Raw genomic sequence first — 14,712 nt, 5'->3', positions numbered from 1 at the left:
AATAAGTAAATATTAAATTAATTATTTTATTACTTTTTTTCTTTCGGTTTTGACTGTCAGGAAATTGATTTCACACGTGCCAACTTTAGGACTTTCTTTGACCATTGTCTCTAAGTCTCAACGAAATTATATATTTTATATATTTATTTAAATATAATGTTTTTACTTAAATTAAATATGTTTTGAAATGAATAAATGATATTTTGTAAATAAGTTGATTAATTGGTATTTTTTTTAGTAATAAACACACATCAAATAAATATACGATTATTTAATTATTGCAATAGAATAATATTAAATAAATTTGTTTAATTATAATTAATTATTAATTTAATTTGAAAATTATGATATATAATAAATTTTAAAAAGTATTTAATTATAAATGAATTTAGCTAATCCCAAGTAACCAATTAAACATATTGAAGATAATATTAGGCAAACAATAATAGTTTTAGTAAATAATAATTTAATTAGTGTAATAAGTGTTTATTTGTAAAATGAACTAAATATATATTTAAATAAACTAAACAATAAATTATATAATTTGTTAGTCCAAAATCAATTAATTAAGTGTATTCAAAATAAAATTACAAATAAATTAAAAATCTAAACAATATTAAAGTTGAAAAAAAAAACTAAAATAACTTTTTTTAAAAGAAAATTTAATTTTATTAGGATGAGTATGGAGCATTATTATATAATTATAATAGCCTTTATAAGATAATATCATTAATATTATATTTTATATAGACGTGACATTGTATTATAAAAATTACAACATGGTTCAATTAAATAATCTATAAAAATATATTACGTAATTTTTTGCAAGTGGAAAATTATAATTTTAATATTAATATAATACGTTACTTTAAATTTATACAAAAAACAATATATATATATATATATATATCATTAATTAGCACTTGATTTGATTGCATGAAATTTAGTTAAAAATATTTAAATTTAAAATATTAATCATATTTTGTTCAAAAAAATAAAAAATAAAAAATAAAAAAATAAAATTCTGACGCTACTCTTCTTTGAAGGTTTCTTCACAGAACATTCTCTTGATTCTCTTCCAGTTTTCACCATTTTTTTTCCCTCTCTGAAAGGAAACCAAGAAAACTGCAAAGCATTTTTCAGACTTAGCCACAGAGATCGGGAGTTGAAGCCAGGAATCGGGCCAAGATGGGTCAAGCGTTTCGGAAACTCTTCGACACATTTTTCGGCAACAGTGAGATGCGGGTATTATACTGTTCTCTAATTTGTTGTTTTTCTGAAGTATTTGTTAGAATTGGATTTGGCATCTTTACGTGGTTAATTTTTTGATCCTGTTTATTACTGCCAGTTGTTGATTTCTTCTGTTATATTCTGGTGTTCAATTTGTCTCACGGATGGCTTAGGATTGTTGGCCGATGTTTACATAATCCTTTCGATTGGTTTACTCTGTATTTAGCGGTACTATTTATTGCCATAGAGCTGAATGCTAGTGGGATTGGGAACTGCATGAAGTTTTGGTGAAATGATTTGGTTTCATCTGGCTAATACTAGTTCTGAGTAATTTAAATTTTCTTCTGGTTATAGGGTTTCTCTTGTTATAGCGAGTGCAATCATATATTGGTTATGTTTGATGTCTAATTTGAGATGGAGGTTGTAATCGAACTTTGGGACAGTGGGACTTCTGAAAACTCATCGATGTTGGTCTCTGAGTCGGAAATTCTTTACAATTTTACTTGTTCAAGAACTTAGTCTCATGGATTCATGATTGATTGCTCAAACCTTATATTATGGGGAAATGGTTCATTTGTGACCCAGTTTAGTAGTTGTAGGTGTTAATTTGTTGCTCTCGGCAATCATGATTGATTTCTAGGGATAGTTTAACATTTCCATTCGACCCAAGTAAGAGGTGTAGCAGTATATTTATTCTGGAAAAAGTTGTTGCATAGTAGTTTTTATGATTTATTTTATAGAAAGGTAACATGTGTTCGAAAATCACGGTTCACAGGTCTTTGATTTTTTAAGAATTATAAATTTGATCTTTAGTTATTTTTCTTTTACTTTTTTTTGAAAGCAAAACAATTTTTCGTTGATATTGTTGTACAATACATCTGATAGCTTTTCGCCTGCTCTATATCTTCTGAACCCACAACATTCTTACAATATTAACAACAATCCAAAGAGAGATACCAAAATCCACACATTGTTACTATTGATTATACAGAAGAATAGTTTGGAAAATCTTTATCTAAAGAAGCTCAAAAGATTACGATGATATTTAGTTAATTTGAATGCTTCAGCCCGATCCTCTGCAATATTGTAATCAATTTGCTAGTTCTTTCTAAGCGTATCAGATTTGACTGCATTTACCTATAATTGCCTTGGTAATAGGATGCTCCTGAGAAAAAGCTTAAATAATAGTTGTCTAAACAGTTTTGGGCTTTTACCCTATTCACTTTATTTGGCTAGGGCGAACTCGTGGATTACATTTCTATATTGCCTTTTAGATACTCTATTATCTTTTATCTGCTTATTTACAAATTATCATGTATTTTATTCCTTTTTCTTGAGCGGTTTAGGTTGTCATGCTTGGCTTGGATGCAGCTGGCAAGACAACTATATTGTACAAGCTGCACATTGGGGAAGTTTTATCGACGGTTCCTACAATTGGTAGGTTCTTCACAATTAAACCAAAAAAACTCAAATAGGGATTTTACCACAAAACTTTTTGATTTAGTTTTTATATCTCCATTTTGTGGAATCATAGCTTTTGTGCTAGCTAGTACGTTCTTCCCTAAATCAAGGACAATGCCAGATGACAAGGAAAGAGACTTATAAGAGATCTAGGCTTTCTTTCATGAACTTCATTTATCTTAAAAAAGTCCGGTATTTCGTTTCTTCCATAAACCTCACAATAGGGTTTTATCAAGTTTGTGGGAGTCTTCCTGTTTTCGGAGGCTGGGTCTGTGTTTCTTTACGATGGTTTCTGTTGTTGTTCATTCATTTTTGTTAACGAAAGTGGTATCCTTATTAAGTAAATCTCAAAAGTTCTTTTTGTGTAGAGAGTAGGAACGATTGAGAATGGAGAGAGGGAGGGGGGAAGGTAGTGTGAGGGGCTGAAGAGAGAACAAAAGAAGCCATAATTGCATCCTCGCTAATAGATAATTGTACCTCCTGTAGAATTATCAACCAAACTTAATATGTCCAAAGGAATACTCATAAGACCTTGTATCTCTCAAATGGTAGCATGGTTCATCTAGCTTCTTGTATGGGTTTTTTTTTTTATCTTTCTGGTGTCATGCTAATAACTATTTCAATTCTTTGTGTCATTATTACTGTTGATGTTTTTTATGGCATTCATAGATGTTTGGATTTTTTCTGTCAATGTGGTAGTAAATTGATTTTTCATTTTCCTCATGTAGGTTTCAATGTGGAGAAAGTCCAGCATAAAAATGTTGTGTTCACTGTTTGGGATGTTGGAGGACAAGAGAAACTGAGGCCATTGTGGAGGCACTACTTTAATAACACAGATGGACTGGTAATTATTACTATTAGTACTGGATGTCAATGAGTTATAGTAATTTGGCTGTTTATTCTTCAGGTTTCTTTTCAACATTCAGTTTGATTGTAGACTATAAAATATCATTATGGAGTTATTGTTTATGCTTTGACTTCCTTTCTTGTTCAAAGAGCCTATCATCATTGTGTGTCTTATAAATTATTCTAAGATTATCTTACAGTCTCACCTAATATTCATCTGACAGAAACAAGTCCATGTACTTACAGCTTTATTCATGCAGATTTATGTGGTAGACTCCATGGACCGAGAGAGAATTGGAAAGGCAAAAACAGAATTTCAGGTTATAGCCCAAGCTTCATCGTGCATTTAAGTATGGCAGTGTGAGCAACTCTTTATTGGCTGATATGTGATTTTTCTTTCAGGCCATCATTAACGATCCATTTATGCTGAATAGTGTCATATTGGTCTTTGCAAATAAGCAGGATATGGTATGTAGATCTCATCTTCTTCTGGTACATACTATGGAAACAATTAATGTTGCATATGTGATGAAGGTCTGAGCTAGTCGTAACATTAGTATTACTCTCTTTGAAATACACTTACCATGTTACATAAAAAGAAAAGGGAAAGTTTCTAACAAGACAAGTTGCGAAAATGACCTTCAACAAATTTTTTTAGATAAAAAAAGTCCTTTAATTGACGTGCATAATAAATAAGAATATTGAATACTGAGTATTTGATATTCATTTGGACAACTGGTTTTGTTTTTGAATAAAGAACACTTTAAGATTTTGTTTCCACATGGATTTTCAGTAGTTATCTAAAAAATCAGGTCGTTAGACTTGGTAAAAGAAAGGGACAAAAATGTTTTCCTACTTGAAGAGCATGAAGAATTGATATAGAAAGCTACCTTACCTTGATGGTGACGAAGGGTGAAGGGTTGATTATTTGGTCTAGAGATTTCTTTCTAGTCCCTCCAGTCTGTGTTTGATCCCTTGTGCCTTCCCATTTTTAAAACATATTACGTAGTGAATGGTAGGGGTTGCAACATGAATATAGACAGCTAGAGTAGGGGAAGTATGGAGTCCAGGCTTAGTTATAGCCATTTCTTGAAGCCATAAGACACCAGCCTAGTACATGAAAAGTAGGGTGGATAAATAAGGTTGAAGTTGATATTCGGCCATTATCAACTGTTAACTTTTATAAAGATCAGATAGCTTATGAATCAAAATGGTCTCTTGCCTCATCATATTAGGTTACACATACCCCCTAACAGTATCATGTCCAAGCCTTATATGGTTCATAACACCTGTTAATTTCTTCGGTTTGATATTAAAATTGAGTTTTTGTCCAGTTCTAGACCAACGAGTGGCATTTTCTCTTCAGTTGTTCTTGTGAAACTAACTTGGTTAGCTGTAAACATTTTACCTTATTTTGAAATATTAGCACCGGATCAATTGCTTTGCTACGTACCCAACAAACATTATTGTGAGTCAGAAAGGACAATCCTTTTGACCAGGTAAAAGAATTACTTAAAAATATCATATGGGACCGAGTGTACACTTCTTTTAGTTGAATTTTGGGAAGAAAAAAGATTGTATGTCTTATGTGGAAGAAAGATCATTTGCCAATAAGGATAAATTCTTACTGATATAATGATACACGTACACATAATATAAAGAAGAATATAAAGGAAATCGATGGTGTGTTTTTTGTATATGTGCTCTTGAGGATTTGGAACTGGATTACTTACCATGGAGACATCAGTGTGTGGTTTTTCATTTGAAATTAAGCTTCAGAGAATTTTAGTGTGAATTTGGCTCATAACTGGACTTGTCATTTGATGTTGGAGTAGGTACTTTACTTTTTTACCCTCAAGATAAGATAAAGGTTCTCTGGTGAGTTGCCATCTTGGTTATTTGTGGGACAGTTTGCATCAGAACAGGAAAACTTTTACGAGCGTAGTGTGTTTAAGTGGAAGTTTGGCCTCGACCCATTTAAATCCCCTACCTCTTGGGTGTTTATAACCAAAAAGTTCCCTTCGTTTCTAACTCTTCACCATTGGATATTGTTGTTGGTTTGTTGCTCTTCTCGCAACACGATTTTATTTATATCCGTACTTCTCTTCTTTCAATCAAGTTCGTTTACTCATACAATAATGATTTTTCTATATTAGAACGGTTGTTGTCTAGCCCTTGGCTTCAGCCTTTGCATCATCGATATTTTCTTGGATCGTTCTTATGAAATTTTGAACGATTTCGTTGATCCAGAAAGGAGCCATGACGCCGATGGAAGTATGTCAGGGACTAGGTCTATTTGATCTCAAACAGAGAAGATGGCACATACAAGGAACGTGTGCAATCAGAGGAGATGGACTTTACGAAGGCTTAGACTGGTTAGCTGGAACTCTCAAGGAGATGAGAGCTGCTGGATATTCTTCAGTAGGGACATCATTTTAAAGAGATATAAAAGGTTTCATTCAATTATCCCTCAATCTTTCTTTTTTGCCATTTCCAGCCTTTCAAAAATCCATTAAACCTTTTTAGAGTTGTTTGTATTTTGTAAGTTCAGGTTGGCTGGTTCAAAGCTGACTCCTACACTTCGCAGATTTCAAATTGTAATCAGAATTGTTTCCCTTATCAAACTTGAAATTATCAGGTGCCTACTCCTTGGCCTTGACCTTTGAACGTTTAACTAGAATGTAATATATATATATATTATATTATATATTATATCGAAAAATGCAGGTTTGGTGCTAATTAATATATCTTCTATAGAAGCTTTTTGCACATAATTCCCTCTTTTGACACAAATATGTTAATTACATCAACATATCATTTTGAATTACTTGGTACGACAGATTTGTTTAGACCCTTTTTTTAAATTCTATTCGAAGTGTATAACACACTGTTCATACGATAATAGTATTGTCGACGCACCTATAAATGTCGTTCGTATAAAGTTGGTTGTCGATGTGTTATAAATTGTCTCGTAAGGTTATTGTCCATGGATGGATATAAAAAAATGGTTATTGCCCATTGATGTTACTATGAAAAGGATGATTGTAGTGTTGACACACCTATAAATGTCATTAGATTAAAGTCGGTTGTCGATGTGTTATAAATTGTCTCGTAAGGTTATTGTCCATGGATGGATATAAAAAAATGGTTATTGCCCATTGATGTTACTATGAAAAGGATGATTGTAGTGTCGACGCACCTATAAATGTCGTTAGACTAAAGTTGGTTGTCGATGTGTTATAAATTGTCTCGTAAGGTTATTGTCCATGGATGCATTGGTCCTCTTTCTCCGTTAGTTGGACTGAAAAGAATTGTTTTGCTAAGAAGAGTGAGCTATTTGTCAATATGAGAATTAATCCGTTGCAAGTAGATTATAACATGGCGTGTCGCTACTAGATCAGATATAACTAAAAAAAAAGAAAGATCGCTATCAAGCAAGACATTGCTCTAATGAAATGGATTCTAAAGTATTTTTATTGATGTCTATTGAGAGTCTTGTATGTAGAAACCGATATGGTAGGAAAATGAAATTAGTTTTCGTTAAACTCTAAGTAACAATTTAATCTCTTAAACTATAGTTTTTTATTTAGACGCTTCAAATGCAATAAGAAATCAATCCCTTTCCAACTGTAAGATGAAGTCAATTATCTATAACTTCCACGAGTTGGAGGAACATTGAATCATTCTACACATCGACAATGTCAATCTAAAATTTTTTATAGACGTTTTTTCTCATCTCAAAGTGATGATCTGTGTAATTAGAACGATTCGAAAATCAACTAAGATCTATTGTGAATATTTAAAAACAAAAATCCACGAACCAACTTGATAATACGACTCACAATTGCCTGAGGACTACGAGTAGCATCAACTTGTAAAATGCCTTCAGAAACATCAATCTGCAGCAAATCAAGTTGGGAGTTCAAAAGAGTTGAAGGCATGAAATGGTTACCTTCTTTGGCTCTTTTCTCTAACCTCAAAGCAATCACCTCAGCTGGAGCATCCAACAGAACGAACTTCACCACACACCTGATTCCAATTCCTTCATAATTTGGATCAGCTGATCTCAGAATGTCTCTGTACTGTTTTTGCAGAGCTGAACAACCAAGAACTACACTATTTTTACTACCCATCTTCTCTCTCAACGTGTCCCGAATCTTCTCAAGCCACGGTATCCGATCTTCGTCTGAAAGAGGGATTCCTTTCGACATTTTTTCTGCAAGTTTGAAATGATTTTTGAAAGTAATACTTCAGGTAAAATACACGTCCAAACAAAATAATTTTTACGCTAGATATGTTCTTTTTAGTTCTTGATGTGTGCATATTTCTTTATTCGATTTAGTCCATATTATTTAAAAAGTTTCAATCATAGTACTTTATGTATTAACATTTTTCAATTTAATCATTTGTTAAGATTGGTTAATGATAAACTTACAATAGTGAATGATGAAAAAACTTCTAACATTCGGGTCGAAAATATGCATTCATCGTACATGAATGTTATATATGTTAGAACACAAGATTTGAAAAAGAAACTAGAGCCAGATTCAAGGAATAAAATTAGAATTAAAATTACAAATTTAGTATTTGAAATTTAAATTTTGTGTTAGTTTAATCTTCTAATTTTCATTTAATAGAGGAGTTATATACTTATTAATTTTAAGTTTCCATTAAATACGAAAATCAAATTTATATCTAATAAAATAAAATAAAAAATGGGGAAATTATAAGAGACTTTTTGAAGATCAAGAACAGAGAATAAGGTTGTGGCATACCCTTGTTAGAACTTGGATGAAAATCATCAGCATCAAGAAAAGTCAAGCCCATGGCCTCGGCCAGCATCGCACCAATTGTACTGCACCACCACACACAAACTCTTCGAATCATCGAAAGAAGGAAAACAAATTCCATTCAACAAAAATCACACAAAAATGCAGATTCGAGATCTTCAAATATCGACTTCAGTAACACAAATTCATCTCAGATTAACCATTTTCTCAACTGCTACCCTAAATTTCACATCATCTAAAGCTCTTGAATCAACCGATCGATGAATCACTACGAGTCGATACGCTAAAAGAAGACGAAGAATCAAAGAATCGAAGAGAAGAACTTACGATTTTCCGGAACCGCAGACGCCCATGAGTACGATCGCCATAGCTTGAAATCAGATAAAACGAAATCAGACTTGAATGAAGAAATGAAATTGAAGAATAGAATCGAATGGAATACCGTTCGACTTCGGATCATGCGAGTCCATTTGCCGGAAAGTCGAGATCGATGAAAATTTGGAAAAGGGAAAGAAAAAGAAAAGAATGAAGAACAAGAAACTGCTTCGGTAGCCTCCAATGATGAGTAATATGTTGATGTGGATGGATAATTTCGAAATAAAATTATTAAAAAAATATATTATCTCAATATTTTAAATTAACAAATACTTAATTTTTTATTTATTAAGTTACTATTTCGTCAATTTTTCTAAGATATAATAAAATAATTTAGTCGAGATTAATTTATTTTTCTCCTTTAATTATTGGTTCATTTTCATTTAAATTAACGCTTAATCCTCATTTAAATTATTTTTAGTCGATTTTTATTTTATTGACTAACACAGATTAAAAACCTTTAGAGAATTTTACGTGAGTATAGAGGCATCTATTCATTTCAAATTTATAAGAATTACTATACATTGGACTTTAGCCACGTAAAATTTCATTTTATTTAGGTTCGTAAGATCAAACTGAAGTTTCTATAAGCCAAAAGAAAGTTAATTTTATTGTAAAAAATTTATCGAAATTAAGTGACGCTACTAAATTGATGTTTTGTATGTGAGACATCATGTATATATGTATGTTCATAGAATTACGATATTTTTAAATAATTTTTAAAATAAATTGACTGTATGACAATGGTGCTTGTCCAAAGGTTTTAAATACATGAAAGCGATGCACGTAAGGTCAGCGTGAATGAAAGTGATACCCATCTATGCATGAAACTGATACATGGTTATGATCATGCTTTCTAAATAATAATAATAATAATAATAATACGAAATAAATAATATTTAAATTTGAGAAACTATTTAAAATTTTATGATATTTCCTTTTGTTTAATAATATTGATTACAATATGCCTTCTAAAGTTTATTTAATTAATAATTTAAAATCCAGATATAGTATATATATATATATAATTAATTAATTAATTTCAAGTTTTTTAATCATGAATTTAATTTGGAAATATTATCAGTCGGAAAAAAAAAAAAAAAAACCAAGAATCCCGAAATAGAAGTAAATTGAAGTCGATGGACCATGGGCACGGTTTCTCCCTTTCAAAATTCAAAATTTACGCTCTTAACGGTCGCATTTCTTTACAAAATAGGGTTTCCTAAACGGCTAGTTAATTCGTCGATCGTCGTATTTAAAGGGCCTCCGCTTCTCAATGATAGTGAATCGCCTCATTTCCGTGTGGCTGGGTAGAAATTTCTTCTGTCTGTTTCATATTTTCGATTCCGATCGCTATGGACTTCCGCAGCTTGTCAAGGAGAGAGCTACAAGCACTCTGCAAGAGGAATAAGATTCCGGCCAATACCACTAATGTTGCCATGGCCGACGCCCTTTCCGTTATTCCATTGGTTGGTTATCTTTTTTCTTATTAACTGTTTCTGTAGTTAATCCTTCGATTTAGATTGTTTATTGAAGGATCTGCGGTTATGAAGCAGTTGTTCTCTAGCGAATTTGAATCTTCTTCCTGAGTTTATTATTGGCTTCGTAGTTTAATCGTTTGATTTGGATATGGTTATCGAAGAATCTGACAATCTGAAGTGTTTAATTCTACTGCGATCTGATTTCTTGAAAGAACTAGGAATTTTTCTTGGGATTTCGCATATTAATATGGACATTTCTTTATTCTCCCTTGGTTTTAGGTTGAAGGAATCGAGGAGTTTTTGAACGGCGAAGGATCTGGAGTACCGGAATCACCAATGAAACAAGAGTTTGTTAACTCGGAAATTCTTCGAACTGCACAGAGAACCACGACCAGAAGAAGGACCGTGAAAGATGAGTCAGTTACTACTCGAACACGCCGTGCAGCTGCAGCGAGATGTACAGAGGATTCGGAAAACAGAGATCTAAACGTGGTTCTAACTACTCCGTCTTTAGCGAGTGGCCGGAGAAGAACGGCGGCGGCTTCTTCAGCTTGCAAAAAGGTAGATTTTCAGATGACGGTCGATGTCGTTGAGAAAGAGGACAACGATTTAGATCAAGAAAAGAATGATATTGAAAAAACGCCTTCTATAGTTGAAAGCCGTAAGAGAGTAGCGGCTGCTTCGACACGTAGAAGAACTGAGACTCGGAATAATGTCGCTACGGAGCGACGAGTGTATAGTACAAGAAGGTCTGCTAGATTGTTGGAGAAGAGCATGGAGAGCTTGAGTTTAGGAGGTGACGAGAAAAGGGAGCCAATCAGTGTCCATATGTCGTTCGATGAAATGCCTGACAGTATAGGTTTGAATATTATAAATACCTTGTTCTTCAACGCATATACATTTGTATAATTGAAAATTTTGATGATTGATAGCAATTGGTGCAGGATCTGTGAAGGAGGATACGAGCATCGAAGTTGAGTCCGTGAAGGAGGATACGAACATCGAAGTTGAGTCCGTGAAGGAGGATACGAACATCGAAGTTGAGTCCGTGAAGGAGGATACGAGCATAGAAGTTGAGTCCGTGAAGGAGGATACGAGCATAGAAGTTGACGTGAAGGAGGATACGAGCATAGAAGTTGAGTCCGTGAAGGAGGATACGAGCATAGAAGTTGAGTCCGTGAAGGAGAATACGAGCATAGAAGTTGAGTCTGTGAAGGAGGATACGAGCATAGAAGTTGAGTCTGTGAAGGAGGATACGAGCATAGAAGTTGAGTCTGTGAAGGAGGATACGAGCATAGAAGCTCCGACTGTGAAGGAGGATACGAGCATAGAAGCTCCGAGCATAGAAGTTGAGTCTGTGAAGGAGGATACGAGCATAGATGAAATTGAGTCAAATAAAACCGATGAAAGCAAATTGGATGATGATTTGGAGGAGTCGAAGAGAACCGATGAAATCAAATTGGATGATGATGATTTGGAGGAGTCGAAGAGAACCGATGAAATCAAATTGGATAGTGATGATTTGGAGGAGTCGAAGAGAACCGATGAAATCAAATTGGATAGTGATGATTTGGAGGAGTCGAAGAAAACCGATGAAATCAAATTGGATGATGATTTGGAGTTGGAAATCGATAACCAAGTGAAGAATAAGCTGGAGTCTGTAGTAAAAGTTTCAGAGGTTGAACCAGAAGTTGATCTTGATTCGTTGAATTGTGAAGCAGAAAATCTTATTACTGCACAGAATGATTGTTCTGAAACAGAAGGTAAGATAAACAACCATCAATAATTTTTCTCAATCTGTTAATAGCTTTTCTCCATCTGTTCATTGAGCAATACTTGACCGATCTATGTATGTTGTTTATATCACAGCACCCGACAATAATCTGAATGTGAAATGCCTCCTTGAAGTTGAGGAAGCAAATGAAGATTCTAAAGACGATGATGCTGGGGAGGTTTTTGCTGAGGAAATCAATGACTCTGACAATTTCTCTCTCCCCACTGAAGTTGTCGACCAGACAGAAGTTTACAACTCGAGTATTGTAGAACAATCCAGTAAGGAAGTGGAACAAAATGAGTCTATTTGTGAATCAGAATGCGGAAGTGAAGTAGATGCTGAAGAGGAAGCCGAACTCACGGACATTTCAGCAGAATTGTCTCTTCCCCATGAAAATGTGGAAGAGGAAATCTTAGTTGACGAAGAACTCATAAAATATTCTACTGATTTATCTCTGCCCCATGAGGAAGAACAAACCCAAGTCGATGATGATGACTTAACCAATGTTAAAGAATCTGTTATTGAAGTGAAAGATGACGATTTGGAGTTGGAAGAACCCGAAGTAATGGAGACGGTTTCAGTTCAAGCTGAAAAAGATGATGCAGTGAACTCCATGGACTTCCCGGAGACTGTTTCTGAAGAAGATCTGGTCGATGTCTTGAGCAATGTTGAAGAATCTGTTGTGGAAGTGAAAGATGACGATTCAGAGTTGGAAGAACCCGAAGTATTGGATCCTGAAGATATCATAAACGTTGACGCCGTGGATTCACAGCCCGAAATCCGAAACGACATCCGATGTGAGGAAGAAATAATTCCCAGTTCCTCAAACATCAAGATCAATGGAGTTCAATCATTACCACCCTCTTTCGAAGCTGACCAAATGGCACTGGCAAACCAATTTCCTAGGCCGACAGTAGAAACCAAATCACCAGTTAAAGACCAATCCATTCAGCTGCTAATCGACAACTCAGATACTGAAGAAGAAGAAGAAGAAGAAGATCATAAAGAACAGGACAAAGAAATCTTGATTCAGAGGCAAAATGTGGAGAAAAATGATGTAAGCTTAAGACAGCTGCGAAAGATGTTCAAGCAACAACTCCAACTTAGCAAGAAGAAAATGGACAACAACGACAACAACAACACAAAAGTAAGCACTGTTCTTCATTTATGAGATCTGGGTTTGAATTCTCTCCTAATATATAATACTAATACACTATATGTGATGATTATAAACAGGTTGTTGTTGGTGGGGGGAAGCTGAGAACTGCTTTACAGCCACTGGAAGAAAACAGAATGGTAGCCATGAATGAAGTGGAGAAGAGATTATAGAAGTCTTCTTTATTTTGTGGTGCTGCATGGGTTCAAACTGTGGTTTGCCTCATAGTTTTGTGGTGGTGGGGGGGGGGGTTTTATTTTCTTCCATAATCCTTTCGAGAGAGGGAAAATGAGGTAAACATTTAGTTTGTCTGATTTTTGTTGTTACAATAATGCTATGTAGTTTTTGATTCTCAACACACCAAAAAAACTAGCTAATTTTTGCTTCCTTTAGAGAGAGAAATATAATACATTTCTATCTAAAATAATTGTGTTCTATTTTTTCTAGCATATGTTGAGATGAAAGAAGCTGTGTAGTTTTGTTCTTAATTTTGATGCAGAAATTAGTAATTAAACTTTTTTTTTTTAATATTTGATCATTAATAATACTTTTTTTTTGGTTGGATGAAAACTGTATTTTGTCCTAATTTTAAAGATTATGAATAATTTTGTAATTTAGATTACATGGATATTATATTTCACTAATTTTTTAGCTAATTTTGAATTATGGCCAACATTCAAAATTTTCATTTTTATGTCTGAATTTGACTATGATAATCTTTTAAAGTTTTCGTCGTTGTTGTTCAAATTACTTCTTTTTTTTTTATTTATTTATAAATATCTAAGTAAATGGATAGTGACATAAAATTTTTATATATTATTTAAAATTAATCTTTTGATAAAATAAATAGTAGATAAATTTAATATTTATAAATTAATTCTAATTATAATCAAATTACAGTTTAATAGACTTTTCTTAATTGTCTAGAAAGAAATACCTTAATACTTCTTCGTCACATTCAATATCGTTCTTTCTTATCGTTCAACATATTTGTGCCAACGTTCAATACGTTCTTTCTTATCTTCGTCACATCACCATCTAGCTATATGTCTTTTGCCCATTTAGCGTTGTTCATTGTCGTTTCTCATCTCTTTCTTATACTTGTTGTCACTATTGTGTCGTCATCATAATCCAATCATTCTTTGTTTGTCCTGCCATTTGTATCACCCTCTTTCATTACACTCTACTACTACTCACTCATCTTTCATTGTTCAACCATCATCGTACGTCCAACCATTCTTCATTTGCTGTTTTCAACTGTTGTCAACCGTTTATTATGCTCTCTTGTGTTCTCTTTGTCGATAATAGTGCCACCATTTATTGTATAGCTAATCTGTTAGACCCGACAAAACCTCGTAATATGAGGATTGGTTGAGTTGTTCTCTCTAATTGAGTTGCTTGGACAAAGGAACCAACCAACTCGATAAAAAAAAAAAAAATAGTCCTAACTTGACCCAACTCTAACAATGTACATCCATAATGTTCGATCTGAGTAGGCTAAGACCCAACTCTAAAAAAAAATCAATTATTATATTAAATAATTCCCCATAGAAACTTCATTAAAATTTATAATACGCCATTAGACTACAACGGCTCTTC

At 33.4% G+C, this 14,712-nt stretch overlaps 3 protein-coding genes across 7 annotated transcripts; 2 read left to right on the top strand and 1 right to left on the bottom strand.

Annotated features, from left to right (window-relative positions):
* Window positions 1–1,036: 1,036 nt before the first annotated feature.
* On the top strand, window positions 1,037–6,276 carry LOC111459705 (ADP-ribosylation factor-like). Of its 2 annotated transcripts, XM_023102727.1 has the most exons (7): window positions 1,037–1,245; window positions 2,577–2,667; window positions 3,420–3,535; window positions 3,798–3,857; window positions 3,940–4,005; window positions 5,788–5,989; window positions 6,089–6,276. In XM_023102727.1, exons 1-6 carry the CDS (start codon window positions 1,189–1,191, stop codon window positions 5,974–5,976), a joined length of 579 nt encoding a protein of 192 aa, XP_022958495.1. In that variant the 5' UTR covers window positions 1,037–1,188; the 3' UTR covers window positions 5,977–5,989; window positions 6,089–6,276. The 2 variants fall into 2 exon arrangements, with proteins under 2 accessions (XP_022958495.1, XP_022958494.1); XM_023102726.1 differs by having other exon boundaries at window positions 5,788–6,276.
* An 887-nt stretch (window positions 6,277–7,163) lies between these two features.
* On the bottom strand, window positions 7,164–8,873 carry LOC111459704 (gluconokinase). The gene is made up of 4 exons (XM_023102725.1): window positions 8,770–8,873; window positions 8,655–8,697; window positions 8,313–8,392; window positions 7,164–7,753 (listed from the first exon to the last, which is right to left on the bottom strand). Exons 1-4 carry the CDS (start codon window positions 8,795–8,797, stop codon window positions 7,317–7,319), a joined length of 588 nt encoding a protein of 195 aa, XP_022958493.1. The 5' UTR covers window positions 8,798–8,873; the 3' UTR covers window positions 7,164–7,316.
* A 1,102-nt stretch (window positions 8,874–9,975) lies between these two features.
* LOC111459095 (microtubule-associated protein 9-like) lies at window positions 9,976–13,531 on the top strand. Of its 4 annotated transcripts, none has more exons than XM_023101849.1 (7): window positions 9,976–10,171; window positions 10,463–11,042; window positions 11,128–11,138; window positions 11,301–11,483; window positions 11,565–11,946; window positions 12,053–13,104; window positions 13,194–13,531. In XM_023101849.1, exons 1-7 carry the CDS (start codon window positions 10,058–10,060, stop codon window positions 13,284–13,286), a joined length of 2,415 nt encoding a protein of 804 aa, XP_022957617.1. In that variant the 5' UTR covers window positions 9,976–10,057; the 3' UTR covers window positions 13,287–13,531. The 4 variants fall into 4 exon arrangements, with proteins under 4 accessions (XP_022957617.1, XP_022957616.1, XP_022957613.1 ...); XM_023101848.1 differs by having other exon boundaries at window positions 11,128–11,483; window positions 11,565–11,605; window positions 11,747–11,946; XM_023101845.1 differs by having other exon boundaries at window positions 11,128–11,483.
* The last annotated feature ends 1,181 nt before the right edge of the window (window positions 13,532–14,712 follow it).

This window comes from Cucurbita moschata, unplaced genomic scaffold (assembly GCF_002738365.1).
Source record: "Cucurbita moschata cultivar Rifu unplaced genomic scaffold, Cmos_1.0 Cmo_Scf00022, whole genome shotgun sequence".
Classification (NCBI taxonomy): Eukaryota; Viridiplantae; Streptophyta; class Magnoliopsida; order Cucurbitales; family Cucurbitaceae; genus Cucurbita; species Cucurbita moschata.
This window is presented reverse-complemented; position numbering and strand designations above follow the sequence as displayed.

What these genes read in the sequence shown, in the direction of transcription:
- LOC111459705 (XM_023102727.1), top strand. Translation starts at nt 1,189, where the DNA reads ATGGGTCAAGCGTTTCGGAAACTCTTCGACACATTTTTCGGCAACAGT. An exon ending in TCGGCAACAGTGAGATGCGG is followed by an intron (nt 1,246 to 2,576) that starts GTATTATACTGT and finishes TGAGCGGTTTAG; the next exon opens with GTTGTCATGCTTGGCTTGGA. An exon ending in TTGCAAATAAGCAGGATATG is followed by an intron (nt 4,006 to 5,787) that starts GTATGTAGATCT and finishes TCGTTGATCCAG; the next exon opens with AAAGGAGCCATGACGCCGAT.
- LOC111459704 (XM_023102725.1), bottom strand. Translation starts at nt 8,797, where the DNA reads ATGGACTCGCATGATCCGAAGTCGAACG. An exon ending in GCATGATCCGAAGTCGAACG is followed by an intron (nt 8,698 to 8,769) that starts GTATTCCATTCG and finishes TCTGATTTCAAG; the next exon opens with CTATGGCGATCGTACTCATG. An exon ending in GTCTGCGGTTCCGGAAAATC is followed by an intron (nt 8,393 to 8,654) that starts GTAAGTTCTTCT and finishes GTGGTGGTGCAG; the next exon opens with TACAATTGGTGCGATGCTGG.
- LOC111459095 (XM_023101845.1), top strand. Translation starts at nt 10,058, where the DNA reads ATGGACTTCCGCAGCTTGTCAAGGAGAGAGCTACAAGCACTCTGCAAG. An exon ending in AGGAGGATACGAGCATAGAA is followed by an intron (nt 11,484 to 11,564) that starts GCTCCGACTGTG and finishes ACGAGCATAGAT; the next exon opens with GAAATTGAGTCAAATAAAAC. An exon ending in ACGACAACAACAACACAAAA is followed by an intron (nt 13,105 to 13,193) that starts GTAAGCACTGTT and finishes GATTATAAACAG; the next exon opens with GTTGTTGTTGGTGGGGGGAA.